The sequence below is a fragment of the Parambassis ranga genome, chromosome 10 (genome assembly GCF_900634625.1).
Source record: "Parambassis ranga chromosome 10, fParRan2.1, whole genome shotgun sequence".
Classification (NCBI taxonomy): Eukaryota; Metazoa; Chordata; class Actinopteri; family Ambassidae; genus Parambassis; species Parambassis ranga.
The window spans coordinates 13,063,352-13,087,997 of record NC_041031.1 but is presented as its reverse complement, the minus strand read 5'-3'; the positions used below and the strand labels follow the sequence as shown (position 1 = coordinate 13,087,997).

The 24,646-nt window shown below is 40.2% G+C and overlaps 1 protein-coding gene across 2 annotated transcripts; it reads right to left on the bottom strand.

The window, feature by feature from the left end:
* Positions 1–488: 488 nt before the first annotated feature.
* klhl4 (kelch-like family member 4) lies at positions 489–22,760 on the bottom strand. 2 transcript variants are annotated; one of them, XM_028416770.1, is made up of 12 exons: positions 22,624–22,752; positions 18,632–19,096; positions 11,434–11,601; positions 10,259–10,395; positions 9,605–9,801; positions 7,401–7,613; positions 6,188–6,374; positions 5,892–6,116; positions 3,881–4,043; positions 2,899–3,111; positions 2,040–2,211; positions 489–1,700 (listed from the first exon to the last, which is right to left on the bottom strand). In XM_028416770.1, the coding sequence occupies exons 2-12, from the start codon at positions 19,090–19,092 to the stop codon at positions 1,641–1,643; spliced, it is 2,196 nt and encodes a 731-aa protein (XP_028272571.1). In that variant the 5' UTR covers positions 19,093–19,096; positions 22,624–22,752; the 3' UTR covers positions 489–1,640. The 2 variants fall into 2 exon arrangements, with proteins under 2 accessions (XP_028272571.1, XP_028272572.1); XM_028416771.1 differs by lacking the exon at positions 18,632–19,096 and having other exon boundaries at positions 22,624–22,760.
* Between the last annotated feature and the right edge of the window lie 1,886 nt (positions 22,761–24,646).

Sequence of the window (24,646 nt, the reverse complement as noted above, 5' to 3'; positions counted from 1 at the left end):
ATTATCTTTTTATTGATTTCCCTTATGAGATCTGACAGGAGGAGATGCAGATAAACAGAAATAGAAAATTGTAGAAGGAGATTAATCTTTACATCAGCAGAGATGTGGACAGTAAGTAGTGTGTTTTCTCTCTCTCTCTCTCTCTCTCTTTCTTTGCTCTGATGCGTGCCTGATACCTTAAAGACATCCACAGGTTTCTGAATGAAGGCCCCGCACATGTGGAGCCACTCACCCAACACGTCAGAGGACGGTGCAGGAACGAAAAAACAAAGGCAAACACATGCAGTTGTTCCTCAGTCTGTTGATGGGAGAGTGAAATAAACACCAAACAACAAAGTGAACTGAAATGACAAAACAAAAAAAATGAAGATTAATGCTGACATCAAAGCACCTTCCAAGACTGTTTAGTCAAAGAATCAGTTTTGTTTACTTAAAGCAAGAACAACAAGAGGAATCCAAACGTGGCCTGTGCAGGGCCACGGCTCTGAACATGGATTTGAACATGCAAAGGAAGACTGAAGTCCCTTTTTTATTATTATAGGCTTGCATGCTGTAGAAAATTATGATTAAAAACATTAAAAGTAACATTTGGCCTCAGGATTACAGTTACAAATTGTTAGTGGTGATCATGAGCAGAAGAAACAACTCCAAATGTAAAAATTCAGGGTTCCCAGTGCTGCACATACAAATGTAAAATATGCATGTAACTGGTTACATTAGGCTTGTTATTTCTAAAGAATTTATCCATGAGGTGAAGAGGCATTGTAGAAATCAAACAAAATATTCTGTCTGCCAGCCTGCGTGGAAAAAAGAAAGACAAATAATAAATGAAAGTTCACAAAAATGTCAGTACAGCAGTGTGAAATATCAATATGATATATTCTTTGTAATTCACAAAGTTGTAAACCTTTATATAACGTGTAACAAGACGTCTAAGACGAGCAAATGACTTTGGTGTTCTGTAGCTACGGGCTCAAACAAAAAAATCCAAATATATTATTTAGCAAATAGCTTATTTGAAATGCTTCACCCTCAGTGTTCACAGTGGTCTTCACTGGTCGGACCACCCATTAAAGAAAGACACTGATACATAAGTTACATCTGTTTATTATAGCAACTCTTTTTCTTTTTTATTCTTTTTTAGTATAGTGGCTATAAAGAGACATATGAACCCAAAAATATATACTGTATGAGATGGCACTGTTTAAAAATGTTTGTGTATAAATGTAAACTAGCCTGGCTTATTTACTCAAAATGCAAACTTTTAATCTTTGCAGACATTCACAGAACTTTTCATAAAACTACAGTAGTATAAACAAACCAGAACAACAAAGGCTTGGCACTGATTTGCTCCAGCTTAGCCAAGTCTATGAAAATTCTTGATCGGTTGAGAATGCAGAGAATGTGCAGCGCCGTCCAGTCCTTCCCAGTGGGCAGACATTAGTCCACTAATGACAGAAACAATGGTTTATGGGCAAGGCTCTCCCTCTGAAAAATCTGGAAAGCTGAGTTAAAGTAAAAACAAAAAGAAAAAACCGTGACTCTCTGTTGGTGTGTCCTTGATCTGTTGTTTTGTTTGTCCGCTCTTTCTTGCTGTTCCCCTCATTTGTTTCCCATGCTGTCATCGTGAGACAAAATGCTCAAGGCAATTTCACCACCACCACGCAGGCGCCTGCCCTGCCAATGTTGAGAGGGACCTCCTGCAGGAAGACAGAGGGGTTAACATGCAGCCTTCTCATCTCAGCCTGTCTTCAAACAATCCCATTTTATTTCTTGTAGATAAGAAGGTTACAGAGACACGACTAAGAAAAAACATATACAACACTAGTGCAGAAAGAAAAGCCATAAAATATTGATGGACTTCAGTGACTTGGTCAGATTTATGCTCATGAAGGGTGTTATAACATGAGCCCTGAGGTTATATGCAATGACTGCTGGCAAAAACAAGCTACAATGCTATTAAAATTTTAATCATGTTAAATGTCGAAAGTTCAATAAAACAACTGTTTTTTGTTGTTGTTTTGTGAGTTAATGATTACCTCAGTCCACTCATTGTTCTGTGCATCATAGGACTCCACGGTGTTCAGATACGACTGCCCGTCATATCCACCCACCGCGTAAAGCCGGTCACCAAGCAGGCAAACGCCCACTGCGTCCCGAGGAACGCTGAGGGAGGACACAGTGGTCCACGTGTCTGTCTTTGGGTCATACCTGTAATTAAAGTATGTGGTCAAAAAACTGTTTTCATCACAGGGAAACAAGATTTTCTATACAAGTCAGTCAAAAATCATAATTATGTAACCCTCATTAATAAATAAACTGATTAAACAAAAGGTCCATTTGTCTTTGTCCATTTGTCTTTGTGAAACAGTAGCTGGATGCATTGAGACATGGACTAGTGGTGAATGCAAACACTGCAAAGACTTCATGGCACAGAATGTGAAAGTATGTAAACAATACATGATTGAAATTAATAAATACTGTATAATATTAGATATATGGATAAAAGAAACATCTCAATGTTCAATTAAAGTAATAGGCTGTAACTTTGAATGTGAAAATGTGCACATGTTTGAGTGAAGAAACATGGCTGTACATAAATCCTCCAACACCTCACCTCAGGTTCAGAGTCAGGTGGGTACTGTCACCACCAGATGGTGCCAGATACTAAAAATAAATCCATGTGAGGAGCCTGTTTCTCTTCATTCTGAGTATCATGCAGTATCATGTCAGACATGTCTCAAAATGCAGGAACAGGGTGGGGATCAAGAAGAGCTTCACTCCCTTTTGTTCTTATGAGAAAGTCAACAAGCTCGTCCCCACCCATTACTGTGTTCTATCAACAGCCACGCAGACAAGTCATTGTGTAATTTCTCCAGAGGAACAGCTTTTACTGACCTCTCAACACAATCGGAGAGTCTAGAACAGTGGTTGGAAGCGGGAGCATCGTGTCCGCCTACAGCGTACAGGAAATTGTTGTATGTTGCTACGCCCACTCCCCCTCGCCTCTTGGCCATGGGCGCGCACATGCTCCACTTGTTGGTGTGGGGATCGAAGCACTCCATCGACCTCAGACACGAGCTGCCATCTCGACCACCGACTGCAAACAACCTGAGCGATTCAACAACATGGTTCAGAACAGAGAAACTATGGCTATTCCTATAGAAGTAAAGTAAACCATCTTCAGAGCTCCTTTTCCCTCTCCACAAATGTGATTTCAGCGCTTGCAGCTTGCAGACCCTACATGTAGAAAGTGGAGGCTCTCCTTGTTGTCTATTTTTGACCCAGCTGCAAAAATAACTCCATGTTAACACTGAACACTGGATGTAGCCAGGCAGCAGCAGCCTCTTTTCTCCTTCAGCACACAAACATATTCAAATTAGTCTGAGGGCTGGCCTGTGCTTTGCTTAATTTACTTTTAATCAGGCATTTAATACATACAAAAACATAAAGTGTTGCTTTTATAGAGTCTAGATTATGCTGTATAAATTACCACACTAATCAGCCTTTGCTCTGAGGTGCTGACTGTTGTACCGCCACACTGTCTCAAAAGGACCACAGGGGCATACAAGAAGCATAATGTTGTCAAACTAATAGTGCACTAATACCGCACTTTACTTCTCCTTAATCCAAACACTGTGAGCTGCACAACGCACCGGTGTTATTGCCAAATTATACTGACAAGGCCAAAGATATGAGGAGGTTAATAATAAACTACATTTTTAAAATAATAAACCAAGCAAAGCTTTGCCGTGCATGCTAAGTGACTCCTCACTGTGTGTATGTGTGCTGGGCTAAGAGCTAAAAGACATGTCAAAGAAAAAGACACATTTCTACATCACCATATGTTGAAAGTTTTGCTGGAATGCTTCTAACTTACTTTCCATTGAGTGCTGTGACTCCCATGGTGCTCCGTGGTGTCGACATGCTGGCCACGTAGTTCCACTGTCTGGCCTGTGGGTCCCAGCGTTCCACTGTGTTGAGATAGCTCCAGCCATCGTGGCCTCCCACAGCATACATGGGGCCCTCAAGCACAGCAATGCCTACACAAATTGAAACAACTGTGAGTACAGAGGCTGCCAGTGTGACGGACTGACAAAGCAGAGTGGATTGTGGTTCATTGTCAGGCAGATCAATGCAGAAGACTGATACAAAACATGGCGTCTAACCTGGCTCAAGATGATCACTTTATGTGAAGATAACTAAGTGTTGTAGCAAGCGAAACCTGTTAAGACTCTGAATGGTCACATAAATAAAGGAGCAGAGACCATTACACCACTGATAACTTGATCCTAACATGCACATTAGGTCATTTAGTTTTAAACAAGAAAGCCAAAGTGCAGTGTACTTGTAATATTTTACCACTTTAACTACTTAATTAATGAAAAAGGGGAGGGACATCTTACATATGTATAAGAACAGTGATGTGCAACATGTAGTGCAACCACAGGGGGTGATTGATAAGTTTATGGCCTCAGTCAAAAACCACTTTTTACACGAACATATACAACATCACAGTCAAAATGGCGTCGATGGAGTTGATTCTTCCTGACAAACAAAGTCTGAAGGGGATTTTCTATGTTAGACCAACAAATCATCTGGCTTATATGTTCACTTAAATCTTATAGTATTCTTATAATCCCATTACTGTATCATTTAGCTCATAAGGGATAAATAAAACTACTTTTTTTAAAGGGGTGTGTAATGATTTCCTAATCTTCTTGCAACAGTTCTTGGAGAGAGCTGAGGCTGAGGTACATTTCTCATTTTAGAACCAAGCAGTGAGTCATCCAGCGGAGCAAACTTATTCAGAAAAAACAGGAAGACTATAAAACTGCATTGTTATTCCTCACTCCCAAGTCACGGAGGAAAGCGGTTTTCAACAATGCAGAGGATGTTTTAACACAATGGATTTTTATATTACAGCTCTTATTTCCTTTGGCGAAAGTTCAATTATTTCGAGGGAAAGCGGGGGCAAGACTGCATTCAGAGAACCTCGAATGACACAACCACTGCTAGACACAAAGTTAAAACTAATCCCCGTTTTAACCCTGATGGTGTTTTGGAACAAAAAAAAATGACTTTCCTTGTCTTTACTCATAATGCACGCAGCAGGAAATAGCCATGCAGGGATGGAGTTCAAACTTAAAGTATGCACATGATAAGCAAAGCAGCAAGCTATATTTGCTTCAGGAACGATCAAAGGCGACACAGGTAATCTGTACAGTGTGATCTCCCGTGCTCACTGATACCTCTGACCACACTATGTGAGCGAGCTGAACGCTTTGACAAGATCTCACTGTTCAGCCACACAGACAACTGTGAATCAAAACGCTTCTGATATGAGATTTATTGGGCAGGGAGGGTAAGGAAGAGCACAGCAAGCACAGCTTGGCAAGCTTTGATACAGGAATGAAAAAATATCAAAGGTCCATGTCAAAGAAACGTGTGTGTGTGTGCGTATGTGTGTGTGTTTTTTTTCTTTCAGTTGTGACTCTTCAGAGCATGTATCCTGGTTGCCTGACTGAGCTTAAACCTCAAACCTTAAAGAGAACAGTGTTTAATTTCTAAACATTCTAATCAAATTGTTTTTAGATCTTTATTCAGGAAAAATAGCAAATATTCTTTATATCCAGTCAAATATTGTGTTTAGTATATTCATATAATGTGAAAATGTCCATGATATTCTAAAAATATTAGCATATTTCTGACATTATTAGGCCAATCACAAATTACTTATTCAAGAAAATAGCAAATAAAGTCAGCAAAATTTAGAATAATCATTAGTTGAGGGCATATCTGATGCTAAATTGTCCAAAATTAATATTTGCAATGGCAGCACAAACCATAGTTCTGTAAATAAAGTAGCATGTCTAAGTTTATATTCTTACCAAGTCCATGTCTGTGTGTTGACATCGGCGGCATTGTGGACCAGACTTTGCTGATGGGATTGTAGCACTCCACCATATTGGACGTCTTGAGTCCATCTCTCCCTCCGACCACATACAGCTTATTGTCGATCACTGCCACGCCAAACTGCAGCCGGCGTCCGTTCATGACTCCAACCTGGACCCAGGTGTTCGTCCGCAGGTCATACTTCTCTATGGTGGTGGAGCCTAAAACACACACAGATTACGTGTTACATCTCTCTCTCTTTTCTAGCTATTAGCTGCTTTTTGAGCTCTACCTTTAGTAGCATCCATTCCTCCTACAGCATAGAGTGCACCCACTGTGGACTTCCTAGGTTTTGTTCTTGGACTCTGAAACATGGGACGTCGTTCGGGCAGAAGATGGTACTTCATGGCCTCCATCAGCAGTTTTTGGCACTCCAGATCATCAGAGAACATCTTATTGTTTTCCAGATCTGCAAGCAGCTGCATTACAAAAAAATGACACGAATAAGCTTCATCATAACAGAGAATCCATTACCAACACACAGAGCTGTATGAGCAATCAAGACATTCAAGTAAACCAACATGTTATACTTTTTAAGGCAATACATATATAATACTACTATCTCAAAGTTCTCCTGTAATTTTGAAACCACACTGCAACGATGGAAGAAGATCCTTCTTTCCAAGGTTGGTGTGTTTTTTATGGATGTTATACCCCAAACATTGATTTTTCATGATTTTAAATTTTGCATTTATTTATTTATTGATATTGTCAGCAAGTACTGTTAGCAGCAGTGCTCTGTTTGCCTTGAAAAACTAGTTTCGACAGAAGTGGTGATTCACTCCTATTGTTTATTTGCCTCACAGCAAACAGCTTCTCCCAAGCCAATGGATGAAATAACTTGTGTATTAGTTCATATTTTCCACATGTTTTTCATTTGTAAATAGTTTCACATTTTTTGATGTTGCCATCTGGATTAGAACGACATTTTGATTTAATAACAGACTGTCCAAAATGTTTATTTTATTATTTGTGTGCAGATGTTTGCAGAACAATCGTCTAAAGCAGCGATAGATAGATAGATAGATAGATAGATAGATAGATAGATAGATAGATAGATAGATAGATAGATAGATAGATAGATAGATAGATAGATAGATAGATAGATAGATAGATAGATAGATAGATAGATAGATAGATAGATAGATAGATAGATAGATAGATAGATAGATAGATAGAGTCTTTGGTCATGCCCATGGGAACATCTGGATAGTAAGCCTAAGTATAGCTGTCTAAGTCTCAGTGTGGTTAGCCATTGTGAAGGAAGAATATTTTTGGCTACTTGCATGAATTGATCTTTGACAATTTTGTGGTTTGTGGCCTTTCAGTGGTCAACTGGAAGAGACGCGGACTGCTGGACAGTTTTCAGCCGGTCATACACTGTGTCATGATGTTGTTAAACTGAATTAAACATCATTTTGTAGAAAAGAGGAGAAAGAATTCACCTGCGGAGGAAGAAGAGGCAGGCGGATGTATGCGAGGAGCACCCCGAGGTCCTGCTGTCGATGCTGGACATCATATCTCACCCACATCATCAAAGCCTGGAAGATTGTTTCTTCATCAGGAACATTGATGTCATCACTGGAGAGCAGCTTAACAATCTCTGCCGTGGGGAGCAGGAGGAACTCCTGGTTCTGAATGACCTCCAGGAAGTGTTCCTGGAACGCAGAGGAGACACGGAGGAGACAGATAATCATCAGTTATTAGCTGAGGTTGGTGCAGCATTGTGTGTGTGTGTGTGCGTGAGTGTGTGTGTGCGGGTTTCTATCCCTATGGGGACAAAGTGGCACAAGGACAGAGAGGTGAAGAAAAAAACGAAAGGGAGGAGATAGAGGCTGCCAATTTAAGGGTCTCATCTACGATAACTGATAACCACAGTGACATAAACTCTATTCCACATCAATTCTGGATGAACAGATGAAGCTGTCATCTGTTTCACTTAGCTCATTAAATAAAATGATCCACACAACAACGCGCTACAAATCACTCTGGCATAAAACATTCCCAAAAAGCCTCCTCTGCTGATCATACATGATACCATTAAGCCTTTAGAAGCCATTGTAATGAGAAACAGCAAGGCTCTGCAGACTGCCATTACAATCTCACCAATGCAGTGTCCAGCCCTAAGTTTTCTGGAAGCTGTTTTCTATGGCCTTCCTAAAGATTAATCTTTCATTTATTGGCCAGAAGCCCAAGCAATAATACAGCACTGCATGGCTACATCTTCAAGGTCTTTGTCTCTGGGCAGTTCCATTAGAGATGATATATAAAACACTCTCCCTCCTCTGTGCATCTATGGCATTACAACACATGGAAAACACACACACATACGCAGCAATCTTTGACTGTAATCCTGCCATGTTTACTCTTTGAATAAGCCAGCTGAGCATTCATTATTGCTGCTGCCACGGTAACGTCACCAAATCAAATACTCACTGTAGAGTGGATGCTCAACAACTGCAAAGCACGCTATAGATCATCAACTTGCAACCAATTACAGGGGTCCTGGTCTGATTCATTATGGGAGCAGGTTTTAAGAGCTTAACACGTGAGCCTTAATGACATGAGCCACATCTATTGATCTCTGCTGGAAAAGCTGAAGGAGAAATCCCTTCCAAGTCTTTGACATTGCTTCAGACCGATTATTTACAATTAGCAGCCTCAGACAGCTGACAACAACATTCAAAGCTAAGTTTGTTTCATAACTATTTAAAGGGATTTTTGGGATTTGCTTTTAAAAAGTCTCTGGTGAGTAAAGATAAGATCAGTGGGAAAGGGTGCTAATTGATTTAGTAATTGTTGGAGTATTTGTTATCACTTGTGTTTTTGAGGAGGAGGGGATGTAATGCTTAATTGTGGTAAAGCTGACAGAATTATCATCTAAGAACAGTTTAAAACTCTAAATTACAGAGGCTGTGTTTGTCAAAACTTGGATTTGCATTTTATAATACTTAGTGTTTAATATAGAGTGTTTTATTTCCAAAAGGAAACACTGTCAGCTTCAACACTACGTTTGTGTGCACTGCAACATTAAAAGGGCAACTCTTTCCTAAAGGAAATGGGTGTCAGAAGCGGATCTTGGCTGCCTCGCTCAAATAGGAAAACCAAGCTTATCAAAACATGACTCGGTCCACTCAGAAAGCAGAGGACAGTCTTCCAGGAAGCCCACATCTCTCCCTGCTCATTACTCTAGTGATTGAACAGGAAGTTGGCCCTCTTGTGCAGCTTGATGATTAGATTAACCTCCTGGTCTTGGATGGGGACTGTGTAAACAGGGTGAGCAGATGTCCTTTAGGAGATAACGCCTGCCTCACACTGTCACTTCTGCATGACCGGCGAGAAATTATCTGACAAACATGTGGATGAATCTTAATCTACTGCAAATATTACCTGCAGGAATATATAGAAATGTATTTCTATATGTGTCAATCAACGTGGTATCTCTTACCGATGGGAACAAAATTACCTGACGTCAAGGTCTGAAACGATTCAATTTCTATTCAAATGTGCACTGAATTCTCAAAAACAAGGCTGTAGGTGATTAAAATGTAGATTATGTGGAAAAGCATTTTACATACTACGGTCGGGGGGGCCTGCCTTTGGTGTGAATCTTATGAAACCTGTGGTCTGACTCGTTTCACGGTCTCACCATGGTGTAGTTATGAGCCACATTGAGCAGGTCCACACAGCCCTGGGCATCTGCAAAGGAACGTATTCCCAGACAATTGGAGGGATGAAGCTGTTTCATCAGGAAGTTACAGCAAACCTGGATGACTTGTGAGAGCTGGAGGAGGCAGGCGGCCGCCAATAAACTCTCAATGGTCTCCTCCTTCAGCTCAAGGACACCTGCAATGTCAGGACAAGGAGAATACACTTTAATGTTGTGCCTTACTGCCTTACTACAGTAAAATATGTTTAATGTTTATACTGTTAGAGGTATATTTTTAGCATGCAGAGTGCCTTTATATTGCTGCTGCAAGAGCGAAATTGCCCAGCTTGGGATGAATAAAGTACTTCTAATCTGTTATATTATATAGCAGAAAATAAATACAAAGATAAATACATTAACCTGAAGCTGTTTTTTTATGTACTTTGCACATTCAACAAACTCAGCAACCACCAGAATTCTCTAATTGATGGAGGCTTACCTTTGCCTGGCAACATAATGCAATTTAATGTTGAAGTGCTGCCAGGTCAGTCAGCCCAGTGATGAAATGTCTTATTGATCCATTTTAATCACACTGGATTTCAGAACTCCCATAACTACTTACAAGAGCCAGTGAATGTCTTTACGAGCACTCACCAGTGTAGGCGAAATGAACCAAGGATCGGAGGGCCTCCGGGTCCACTCCCTCCATCTTGATCTCCTCTTGCTTTGCCTCTCTCACATCGCTGGTGAACATAGCAGCAAAGTAGTCGGACACAGCGCTCAGGACCAGTCTGCCATGAAAGGAGGAACCATTTAATAAAAGCTGTTTACGTTTCTGTGTCTGAGGAATAGCTATATAGATGATTTAATGTTTCACTTCCTCACATGTGTCATGATCATACAGTGTATTTATCACACTGCAGTGTCAGTGCAATAATTCCATTCAGTACCAATTGTGATTTATACTTGTGCTTTTACACCATGCTAGGTCACTCTGAGAATTGTAGCCTCCCCGATATGTGTATGATTCCACTTCAGTCCGTGTATGATGAATGATTCTATCCCATATACTTCATGCTGCTAATAGCTACAAAGGCCAGATTTCTAATTATGTAAACTCATTTATCTGGCTCATATAACAAAGTGAACTCATGAAGGAAAGGAGAGATCATATGTCAGAGCAAGCAAATCCAACACACCCAATATTTCCACAGTCTTGTGGTTTGTTATGTTTATATTCATATTTGTGCCATTTATTATGTTTCATACGGTTGTTTCCAAGGAGATTATAAATATAAATATAAAGCCAGACTGAAGAAAAGGCAGTGCTGCTGCTCACCCAACTAGGTTACTAGGATACTTATTTTCTGTCTTGGTGGAGCACTCTGGTTTGTGTTTCAAGGGTCTGTCTCAGAATGTGCACTCAGTGAACACAACAGCCTCTTTGCATTCAGAGGCTGTCATGTGATCCGCTCTGTTAGAACGAGGGCTGGCTGCCCAAATATTGACACCTCTACGCTTGGTTGTGTATCAAAGGTAATGCAGGGATGAGGTGCAATTAGATCACAGAAGCATGGATATTTAGATGCAAACCAGTGAACACAGGGTTTGCATAGCTTTCCTGTCAACATGGTCACCTAAATATCAGAAGAAACTTGATTGGTATTTCAGAAAGCAACTCAGTTATTTCCCCAGACTGTTAGAATGTCTGCAGACCAAAGCGTGCATCACCTACCGAATGGAATGTCGACAGATTGAGCTTCTTTAACTCTTCAGCAGATGCAGATCTAATTAATGTAATCAAAGCAAACAGAAGCACAAACACCAACCTGTGAGCTGGTATTTTGTGATCCCCTGCTATCAGCAGGACATCACACAGCTGCTTGTGCTGGAGGTATGTCTCCATTTTACGGAACGTCTGTTCCGCATGGTTTGTGGCCTGGAAAAACTCATCGGAAGAGTTGGTGTTCATTCTGGAGAAGGTGCTCAGAACCAACCTGTGAGAAACAAGCAAACGAGGGAGTGAGTCAGACATGTGGTGTGATTAAATAAAATGGATGCAAGCAATTAACCCTGACTGCACTACTGCAGCATCTTTACCTTCTGTGCTTATACATTATTAAAGAAGACTTTGGCAGTGCATCAGAACCCATGTGCTGCTGCTAGAACGTCTCTTTTATTTATTTTTCTTTAACTTAATGGTTGTTGTATTGGGATTGACCCTTAGTATTAATTTTGTAAGAAATTTTTGTAAGAAAGAACAAAAACAAACAGAATAAAATAAAACAAACATAATAAAAAATTAAATTGAACTCAATAAGGCATATACACACGGAACATGAGGCGCAAGTGGTGAAATTAATGAGGAATTTTTAATTAAGTACAATGGATTCATTAAACAAATTCATTATCATCACTCACTGTTTACTCTTCCTGTCCCAGTTTGAAGTAAAAAAGGAAATTAAATAGCTGTACACAGTAAGATAAGCGCCAAATTAGTGAAGACACAAAAGAGCTTATTTGGACACATGGCACTCCTGAATCCTCTTTTCCCTACAGTGCATCTGTGTCTTTCTTGCCACTCTAAGCTGAAATTAAAACTGTTATGGACTAAACTCCGTACATAAGTGGATAACTAAGAGCCACAGTCCAATGGGACAAGCTAGCACCACAATCTATATGCAACAGCTTTACAGACAGACAGTGCACAGTGCCTCTTTTTTGTGTCTGCTCTGTGTGCATCTGCATAGCTGAGTGGGCATGTGTGTATTCCAACAAAAACAAGGACTTAACAAGTGAACCGGTCTGTTTCTCGCAGCATTGTGCTGTGGCATAGTCCCCATAGGCTGCTAGATTACATGCAGTCTCACAGACATCTGAGTAATCCCTCACACTCGTGGCAAATAAATACTTCGGGTGTCCTTCATAGAGAAAGTCCACTCTTTGACATTTAGGGTTGTTTGTTATGCTACATAAACACCCAAGCCGCCTCTCTCTAAAGGGAATTTACTGTCATCTCATGGTCCCTCTGCTGTGCAGAGACTGATAATAATGAATAAATGTTGCTGCTATTTAAAGCGACACTTTACTTTCCACACTCATTACTGCTCATACGCTGATATAAACTGGTAAAGTTACAGATTTGTCGATACAAATGAACTGAAAACGCTGTAACGCTTGGCAGCACAAAGTATTGGCACATACTGAGATTGATATTGCAGGAAAGGATGGAGGGGCAGCGGCTTTTATTGATGTCCCGATTAACGCACTGTTATAAAGTTCTTTAGCCTAGCGTCTAACTTTTTCCTTCTTGATTACCAAAAGCAACAACAATTTCCCCATCGGGAATGTTTATATTGCACTCTGGATGCAGCAGTAACCTATAGTCTAATCTTTATTGAGAGAATTTATGCTAAATGCAAGAGTAATTTATTGCCTTGTCATGATATTCCCTACTGACTCCGTAGTCTCGGAGAGGAACACCAAACAAGACTGAATAAGCAACTGGGCCATAAAACCGAGATGCATTGCCTTTGTATTGGCTCCAAGGCATGCTGTAAGGATTTTTTTTCCTGCCTACCAATCTTTCCGACATTAATTGCTTTGGTATCACATTCTAGGGAGCAGTAAATTTGCTCTGAGGTGTATATTTTCGCTACCAGTAGTGGGTCGCAGCATCAAAGGTATAGCCCAATTTTATTTGAGGCACTAAAACCTCAGAACACCTTGCTTCAGAGAAGCCGATGCAGAGACAATGCTGCACACAGAACACATTTACAGACAAAGTCCAATAGACCACAGACATGTATTTTATGGAGAACCACTACATTTCAGTCTTCTCACAGCCATGAGAGTGTTAGTCTACCAAATATATAAGAAAAACTGCTTCATTTCTGATCACACCTCCTTTTACAGCAGCTTTTCTCATCACCTGAAGTCTTGTCATTTGCTCTTCACACCTTCTCACAGCTATCACACCACAATTTGATTAATTGCATCTGAGACACTGCATATTCAACAAATTTCGAAGCAGAGGATGTGCAGTATTTTTCTGTTTTGCCAAGAATACCGGCTGTTTTGTGTAAATTTGTGTCCATAAGCAATTTTTTTTTACAAACAAATCCAGCTTGAATACATATAAAACAGCAACTTAGAATATTAATGAACATTAGACACCTCAAGAGGGTTATGTCAGCCCACATTAGCCCCTGGCTGCAAAGGTTATGTATCAGATGTGTTGCTGAATATCTCAGTCTTATTCCAACTAGTGTCAACTTCATCCCTCTACAAGAGTGAGAGTCGTGCCTGCCCGGGCCAAATGGGAAATGTATCTTTCAAAATGGATTGTAACACATAATATAAGCCATTTTCCCCCTAGAAGGCTGCTGAGCAGCTTGGGTCGGGTTGAGAATCCAACATCTCGCACAAAGCCCTGTGCAGCATGTGCCAGCTCTATATATTCCATGAGATCTTTACGCCTCTGTACTTTTGACAGTCACTATACTGCTGTTAAGCTTTGTGTTGAGAGAAGTATATTCACTGCCTGTAATAACTTGATCCACGCAGGGAGACTGAGATGATAAGTCTGCTCTGAAATAGATTTTCCTCCCTGCACTTTTCCTACCTCACCAAGCCTCACCAACAGACGGTTTCCTCCTGATGCTGTTGTTATACCGGACAAACATGCTTAATATTGATAATGACTGAGGACCTCTGCCTTCAAAATCGGCTATGCACCAAGAGTACAAAGGAAGACATGGCCCTCCTTTAACTTCTGTAGCCCTGACTGTCAGCACACTGTAACCTGTGAAAATACTGAAATGTGCTGCAAAATACACAGTGTGGTTAAGGTTAGGGCAAAAAGGGTAGAGGATGCATTACATATATACGAGCGTCCTCACAAAGACAGAAAGACACACTTGTGTGCTGGGGGTTGGGGGCGTCCTCTAAGTGAAAAATGTGCAGATCTTAGCAGAAAGCATCTTGCTGCTTTGCTGATGGCAGGGTAAGTTGCAAAGTGTGTGAGACTGTCATCACTGTAAGACTGTCTATAATATATTTACATTTAATGTATGTGGATAAAACAAATTAGTCTGCAGCACTACAGCAGTGGATCCTGGAGCTGCACATACTGTATCACATTTACATATTATTTGTCAGTGTGGGTTGGTGGGAGAAGACATGTGACTGACTTCATTATGTTTTAAGGAACAATTGATGATAATTTAGGAACCAAAAACAACAGATTACATAATGAGATTTGTTTTATTCTGTGTTGTCCTCTACTAACAATTGGACAGTTTCTGGTAGCACTGCTTTAGCAAGACACCTTTTTAGCTGCGTACAGATCACCCTGTTAACATCTGGACACTCACTGCAGCAAAGCTTTTGCCACTGTAAAGTTAAATGTCCAAATTTTAGCTTTAAGCTAATGTATTTCAGTAGTAGCAGTAGCATTGTTTCTAAACAAACATCAATGAGCTCAGATGTTATATTCTTGCGGCTGCTGCTGTAACATATACAATAACAATAACAATTTCCCCCTGTGGGATCAATAAAGTACATCAATCGAATCTACCTCTCTATGGGTATGCAGAAATAATTAAAAGTACTTAAACCACTATACTTAGGACTTGAAGTTGTCTGTATTATTGTGGATATTTTGTAATTCCTGTTGCTAGTAATGATTTATTTACATTTGTTCTAGACTTTCATATTTTTTGGTTATTTATATTTTCTGATGTTGTTGGTGCTGGTGCATACAAGAACACAGCTGAACTCAGACGTGGACCTGACTAATAATACTTATTGATATTCATAAGAAATGGTGCCTGAGACTATTAGAAAATAAAAAAATGATGTAATGATTTAATGATAAATGATGAATCGTGTGCAGCCTAAAGCATGAAGATGTTCTGTTCTGATATCATCTTAAGTTTCCATCTGCACACATAATGCTGATTTCCTTAAGAGCAGCATTCACAGCTTATTATATGCAATCATAAAATCCCTTAACCCCTTGGGGTATTGTTTTGAGATTACAGCATATATACTGTGTTTTGTAATTTACAGCATCTTGAGGATACATCCACTGGATGTGTCACACATAGGCCCTATAAGCCCTGTGGTGTTATGAGGCATTCGACAAATATCTGAATTACTGCTGTTGACAAGGGGGGGAGAGAGGTGGTGCTATTTCTTTTCCAAGGCGGTAGAGAGGGAATTGATATATCATTCAAACTAAGAGGCTGCTGACTCAAGTCTCTGTTAGTGTTTATGTGGGAGAGGTCAGGGTTTCCATTCCATTCAGGTTAACTTCTCTCATATATTCTCAGTCAACGATAGGCACAGGTTATTAGGATGAGAGTCATGAGGCCTGTATATGGATACGTATGTACGGGCTGCAAACAACAAGGTGTCATCATACCCTGCTTACTTTATTACGTTGGATTTAACAACTCTGCGGATACTGTATGTGGCGTTCACTTGACTGAGAAAGGTTAACTAAATACAGGAGACAGCTAATGGAATAATTACAGCAGCACGGCATAAATGAGTCACTGACTTCATCTGGTTTTGTCGGTGCGGATTATTCCTAGCACAAAACTCAAATAAGGCAGAGATGAATTTGTTTAATAATCGCCCTGTTGCTCCGATGCAGGTTAACTTATGTGGACCTAATACACATGTATGAAATATGACATCCTCAACTCAAGCAGAATCCTTTACGTGAAGCTGCTGTTTATGCTGTATTCACCCCTGCAAAGGTACAACCACGAGAGCTGAGCTGTTTTCATTGGAGATAATTCCATTTGACAACAATCTGAAATATTAATAACAGCAATAAGATTCCAAAGCAATGAAAATTTGGGAAAAACTGATGGGCTAAAACTGTGTGAATGAAGCAAATCACTGTACAGCCCAGGAAAATTGACTGACACATATTTTCCCAACTACAGAGGGACAGCTAAAACTTTATTTTTTGTATTTTATTACAGCCAGCAGAACTCATTTCTCATTTCTCAGCCTGAGGGATTGTGACAAATTATGTGTCAAGGATTTATGATATGAGACGTAATAGGGCCACCCAGCTGGTGAAGTAAATGAATGTGCATATCTCAGTGACATCCACACATCTGCTTAGCTGCAGATGAACATGCGAGCCGCGATGTGTCACACAGTCTCTGGTCTGATTCACCATGATATATGCTGCATCCACACCATGCACCATGTAGCATGGTGTAGTTATTCCCAGCAACAACTCCTTCACACTTAATGATGTGTGTATTCCAATCAAGCATAGCACTAAAAAAGAAGAATTATGTATTATAAAGCTATGCATTTCCCCCATAACTGCTCATACTAATTATTTCTGCTGTTTTTCCAATTAATAATAAGTTATGGATTATATATATATATTAAAAAAAGAGTAGTGATGTAAGTGCCTGTCGTTAATCATGGCTGTTTAAATGGACAATTTAATTTCTGTGTGTCTTCTGTGTGTAGGCGGGCAAAAGATATATATGATAAAATGCACTGTTTTGATCATCTTTGCTTATTAAATCTATAAATTAATATAAAGTCAGCTGAAGCAGAGATAGATCTTATGATCCAGATCCAGAGCTGAACCATTTCAATATTTCAGTATCATTGTCAAAAAATATGATGGCTGTGCTATATTTTTACATGGCCCGGCGTGAACTCACAGTCCCTCAGAGCTAGAGAGTTACACATTTTCACTCTGAGGCACATCTTTTATGCATGCACTTTTCACACACAGGGGCTCGAAAACATGAACATCTGCCGATTATGCCAACGCGAAGAGCAGAACGTCGAGCTGATTCAAAAACTCTATCTTAACTCAGAATAATTCATGTTCTGTTCAGGGAACCATGCCATCCAATGCTCGCGGTATTAATTTAATCTATATTGACATATTTTTGGCACTACATAGAATAACCACTGTGAGCTCTATATAAAAAACAAAGGGACAGATTTACTTTCATTGTTTGTTCCATCACCAGGTGAACAGAACAAAAGCACAGCAAAGCTTAAGGACCAATCACCTTAGAATGTCACACAGACAAGATAAAAGCAGACTTGGTCTTTTCATCCTCGAAGTGAGGCGCTTTTAGTGTTCTGCCAGACAGCACACACACACACGCATCAACACACACATTTCTAGCCTGTTTACTTCCTTGAAGCAGGTGTAGGGGCACAGGGAGGAAAAAAACACAACAGAGGGTGGAATCTATAGCTGGGAAAGTCATTTGTAAATTATTTTATAAAAAGATTTACCCAGAGAATAAATGCGATATCTTGTGCCAGCCGCTAGCTACGTTAGCTTTTAGCTCATGAAGTGGATGTAGTTGCTGGCAGTCTAGATAATTCATGTGATTGCTCTGCATCCTCTTTTTATAGGTCCTGTATGTGTTATGTGATGTAATACCTTTTTCCCGCTACACTTACTTCTAACTCTATGGGAGAATGCATTAGTCCGCCACGTAAAAAATAAATACTCTAAGGAATCAGTCAAAGCATGTAATCTGGACTCCATCCTAGCTTTCAGTTCACTGAATAATTAAAAGGATGTTTTATTGGTTTATCTTGCCTAACATGCTGTGGACAATAAGAAATAGCTGTCCCCAGGTGAGCTATGGTGGCAGCTCACTAGCTAAACTGGAAAGATGATGGCTGTGCAGATCTCATTTAATCTCATCTAAATTAAAGCATAAGCAGCAGATATAATCTGCATGCACATTTAGTGTCAGGGAGGATTTTATGCATGCATATCAGATGGTAAATGTTTATTGTTTAAAGCAGGGCTGGAAAAAACATTTTCATCATTGGGTTCTGCTTCCGGCATCAGTCTTCTCCATTAGAAGCTACTTTCACTTTTAAACCCATTCCCAAAAGGGAAACACATAATTGGTGTCTGTAATTCAGCATGTGATAAAAAATGATTAAGGGGGCACAAAGGGCCCCTGAGTCCTATGTTTCTGACAGCCACAGTATTAACAGTGGTACCTCTCTCTGGCCTCCACCTCTGCAGGTTCCTCTGTGCTGCTCTTCACATCTTCTTGGCCCGTGTTTGTGTCTTCTTTCCTTGTAGTGCTGGGAGAGGAAGTGCTCTTTGAAGACTCCTCATTGACCTGGAGACCTTGGATGGAGTTCTGCTGATGATGCCATGATTGATGACCTGCTCTTACATAGACAGGTATGGGCCCTGGAGTTGGTGCCAGGATGCTGTGGACCGGGCTGTTGGTCTTCCGTAGTCCTCCAACACCTCTTTCCCTTGAGTGGCTCTTCAGTCGCCCCTGGACAGGCGTTCCTCTGTGGTCCAGGCCATCCTGCTGGATGTAGCCTCCCACACCGCCAACGCTACCGCCTCCACCACCAGCTGAACCTTGGGATGAATGGCTGAACCAACGCCAGCGGAGCCTGAGGATCTGTTTCACGTCAAATTCCTTCTTCCCCGACAAAGACATCCTCCTCTTGGTTTGGAGACGAAGGCAAAGGTACGTTGAGTCCCCAAAAACATGGAGAGCAGAGAAGAGAAGAGCCTGGGTTTCAGTCCTCACTGACTACAATCTGCCTCTTCTCTTCCGTTATTGTCTCACTACTATCATGACCACCCCCTCCTCCTTCTAATACTCCTCCGTTGTTCTTTTAGTGGAGATGGAAAGCAGTTCTCTGCAGCTTTTGTTCCTGTGCCTGAGACTACTACCCTCCCTCCAACTCTCCCTCTCTGTCTCTCTTTCTCTCTCTCTTTCCCTCCTGTGCTGCTGCTGTTTCTGTTTGCTGCTGCTGCTGCTGCTGTGCCGCTGGAGCTGAGTTAATGCACATGCATGATCCACACTCCCCTCCCCTTCGCCTCCTCTGTTTCGCTTTCTCTCCCTCTCTTCCTCTCTCTCTCTCTCTCCCTCTCTCTCTCTCTCTCTGTCTCTTCTTGTCTCTTCTGTACACACATACACACACACTCCAGGAGACAGACACATACACTCTGGGACTAAAATGAGAAAATCTTCCAAGCCTTGCCTAGACCCCTCTGCTGCTGTTTTGTGTGTATATTTCTGTGTGTGTGTGTGTGTGTGAGAGAGAGAGAGAGAGATAACAGTGCTGCCTGCTCTTTTGCTGCTAGGGGGAGGTGGGGTATCATGGAGCCAGGATGATGAGGTCACACCTTAACAAAGTAAATCACTGCTTGCTGAAGGAGGGACAGAGGAAGACTACAAGTAACTACTCTCTACTATAAGGACTATTTGTAGGTGCATTAATACATAATGTATAGGGATGCGCATGAAAAAACAGAAAAGCTGGGGTATATTAATATCTCTCTCATAAATAAGACACTCACCCTGTTAAAGATGGGAGAAATTAATTTCATACCAACACATTTGTGCAGTCTGCTATTCTCACATCAAACAGAATCCCAGGGGTGGAGGGGGGAGGTGGTGGTGGTGGTGGTGGTGGGGGGGGGGGTTGTAGGTAGCCATGCAGAAAAAATATTCTCCTGTCTTGAAAGCCCTCTACAAGTGCAAAACTACATAGTGATGAACCTTCAAGGTCAGTAAGGTGTACACAGCCTAGACATCAGGAAACGAAAGTTATTTAACAATAGATCCATCACTAGAACACTGTCAGAAAGTGAGGGTGACAGCAGAACTGTCATTTCATCTATTGATATATGACAACATGGTGGACAGCTGTGGTGCAGGGTACTCTGCAGTACATTGCTATTGGACCAGTGGATCTTGATGTTTTAAGTACTTTGTTATGATCCTGTTGTCAAAGGAATTCCTCTGGGGCATGTGGTAATTGGATTTTGAATTGAATTGTGAACCAGAAAGAGACTGTGAAACACAACAACCCTTATCCTACCTGCTTGATACTGCAAAAGCGTCTGGTCAGGATTTATGGATTTCTAAGAGGGAATGACTCCATCAGTGTAAATGCTTGTCACCTTAGCTCCATATACCAACACTGGCTTTACTATGGCTTCTATCAATGCAAAACACATTTACAGCAAGCTTAACTTCATATCCCTGTGAAACAAGTGAAAATGAAAATGCAGCACAATCCTTTGTTCCTAATTCCCACTTCTATGACAGAGGTGAAAGGAGAACTTAGCACTCAAACTGCTTTCATCCGCCTCCACCTCCTCCCACGGCCGGTTCGAACTCAATGAGATCTACCTAAATCATAACTGTACATGTTATTTGCTGGGCTAGAAACAAAGGCATTACACTGAATTGTCATCTAGGATATGTTTAAATAACTTCCATGGACAGCATAAACTAATTAAAAGATTAATTTAGGAGCTATTTATGAGTAGTATAGAGACAATTACTTTCTGTAAGTACTCTAAAAGCAGGAAATGAGCTTTAAAACATGCTCCGTTCAAAGCATCACACTGTAGGTCTGAATGAAGTGTGTGGATCATCCTTTGCTTACACAAGTGTTTATGTTAATAATAACAACGGATGAGTTTCAAACACTAAGAGGCAAAAATCACTGAATTATTAATGAGACATTTTCTCTGCATATAAAATATTTCTCATTACATTTCACTGTGTGAAACCCAAAAGGATCAGTGTACGTCTCCCACCTGTGGGACTACTGAGTTCCATAAAGGAAGCCATCTTGGTTTTACTGCAGCTTAGACCTTCACCCCTTTGACACAATAGATATCAAAGTCATGTCTAACCAAATGAGTTCCTGTCATTAAATAAAACAAGATCTTTAAGTATGTTGATCATGATCTTTTTTTATGTGGGGGTACAAATATGATGTCATAACCGCTCTAATGAAGCGCTATAATGCATAATGTTTAAATACACATAAAAATGGCAAGTTGAAAGCGAACACTGCTAACTACAGACATAAAGATCAAATATTTTTGTTCATATTATTGTATACTGAGGGATTAATTATTCATCACTTAAAGATCATAAGCATGTATAAACACAGATACAGAAACAATGATTTTGTATATGTGCTGTATTGTAGTCAGAGGAGAGTAATTTTCATTAATTTCCCCCATGTTTAAGCCCACACACTCACACTGAAATTGCAGTTTCATCAGAAATGCAGACACAATCTCCGTCTCTAGAATATCTTTAGGTGTACAAGGTTGATGTGCACCATGATAATAAAAGTCCATTAGAGTGAGATATGATCTAATGTATAGTAACAAGCCATCACACTGGGTAACCTCTTTTATTCCTACAGAAGTCAAGGACACCATCTGGCTACACGCCGCATGACACATGAGATGTCAGATGTCAGACTGGCGTGGTAAACCACATTATCATCCAACATCTGCCTCCCCACTGAACGTACCTACGTGCCTCACAAGAAATCCTTTGAGTATGCAAGGCAGGTAGATGAGCATTGCTTGCATTAGCAATCGAGGTGAATGCCTTTAACTGTAGCTACATAAATCATCTGTATTACTAAAATGGGTCAAACCAATAAAAAGCCACACAAACAGGGATGAATAATCACAAAAACCCTGCCTTGCTATAGAAAGTCAGTAATGATCTAACAGTCAAGACATTGTGCATGTTCATTGGATTTTTCTGAATAAGCATGGAATACATGAACATGAATGGGATCCCCCTCCACCCACAGCTACAACCACATGAATATCAACTACATATTGCAAAGATGAAAGAAACATCTCCTGTGTCAAATTCTATGCTTTGTTAGGCAGAGACTAACAGGAGGCTGTAGCCCAGCAACTAGGCTGTATGAGAACAAACACACACAGACATGTACATCTTTTTCTCACTTCCTTATTCTGCTGTATGTTAAAATTAGATGCAGCCATGCACTCACCACACAAGTCTGGGGGAACAAGATGAAAATTCATGATTCACAGACCTTAGGCTGAACTATAGCAGACAAGGCTACTGTAGCTTATAAATCCAAAGCATGTTCAGGTTTAGATACATTTGATCACAATCAAGGACCTACTATAGAAAAATCACTACTTAATTTGTGAAGTTTCCTCTTACCTGAGAAACTGCTGCTAAGTGCTTCTTATCCGCATTCGAGCAGCAGAGTTATCATGTAAAAGGAATAGCAGAGACGATCTGCATGACAGTTCCAACTCTTTCTCTTTCCCCGTGTTCCTTTTTTCACTACAGAAATGTTTGCTTCTCCACTAAGGAAAGGGGCACTTTCCTCTTTTAAAGGAAACTCCCGATAATTTCCTTCCTCTCAACTGCAAAAACAATTGCATTCAAGCAACCAGGAACTCTGGGACCACATCCTGCATTTGTGGCAAAAATGCTGCTTTCACAAAAATGTTACTCAGGATGACAGGGTTACTTTTTAAAATGTATTTTTGAATAGATTACACAATATATGCCACTAATGTAGTTTATTCTATGGAATTATTAAATATAATATGTTTTTAAATACTCTGGATTTCTTCAGCATTGGGCTATATTCCATAAAACACTGTCAATGGAGCTGATAGACTAGAAAACCACAGCAAATACAGTGTTAGTCCTTATGATGTCAACAAATAAAAATAAATTATTAACATTATTTGTAATTATTTGTTTGTTTGTAATTTGTAATTGTTTGCATGATATACAGACATGCACAAATGTGTGTCTGCTAATTAATTCAACCACTGGGTGGCGTACTTATATTTATCATAAAGCTTGACAAGCACAGGTGAAGCTCTGACGGTCAGATGATTCAGGATGTTTTATTTTGCAGCCATCCTTCTTTGGATCTGCTGATATTGTATGTTGTAGATGATGTGAGTAGGACTGCAGTATTTTGTGACAATAAAGACCTGAGATTGAATCTACTTTGAACGATGTTAGTGTGAGCTTTAATATGCATTACAAAACAAAAGCACGGTAAATACTTGCTGTCTAAGTCACGTCACATTATTTCTTTTTTTCTTGACAAGCCTCCTGCGGTTGGATGAGTAATGACTGAGCTCTCTAAGCCGGGAAGGTGGAAGTGATATGTTGCTGTTAAACCTGACTGTAAAACCTGTTAGGGTGGGTGTCATAGAGCACGATGTGATTTAAAAAGCATGTCACTTCATCCTCCGAGGCCACGGTTCACACAAAGACTGCTCACATTGTGTTGAAAGCATCAATCTGATCTTGACCGAATGCTTTCCAGTCCCATGACATTAAAGCTGTTGTTATGTCTGTTTTTACAACAACGTGTGTATTTTGACCTGAATCTGCAGCTTACCTTAGCTGTATACTGCTGCATAGAATTTTACCTATAGAAAAACTATGATGGAGCAACAATACATCCCTCCATCCATTTTCTGAACCTGCTTTGTCCTGTAGTACAGGGTCAGGGGAAGCAGGTGGAGCCTATACCAACTATTCATGCTCACACTAAGGGCATATTTAGAACCCCTAACTAACCTGACATGTCTTTAATAAGCGAGAGGAAGTCAGTTTAAGGGGAAAAATCCCACACAGGCATGAGGAAAACATGCAAACTCTACACAGAAGGATTCCCTAGGCACACTGGCACCAGGAAGTGCACCAGCAACAATTCATTTATATGTAATAAAATGGACTAAAGCTTGAGGCACACGGCCTTCCTTATTAAATGTCTGAGGTATACACTCCTGTGTATCAGTAAACATATAGAAAGAGAATGAATGTGCTTTGATGAAACAATATACTGTAGTGTTAACAGAAATCCAGCAGTTAATGAATACATTATATGGATATATGGGTAATATAATATACTGAATTATACTCATAAATATACTCTCATTTGTCTGTACCTTTACTTTACCTTACTGGTAACAACATTATCAAACACAAACACTGTCAAGCAGCCTAATTAACAGACACCCTATCACCATGTGCATGCTAGCACAGTAAGCAGGTGATGTGAAGTAATTAATACATCAAATGGACACCGATAGAATTGTGTATTTGCTTTGCTATACTTTTGGTGGCAGAAGTGGTTACAGCAGCTCACTCTTAAATAGTACCCAGTTACAAAAAGTGAATTCAGTATAGGTCAAACGATTTGATTGGC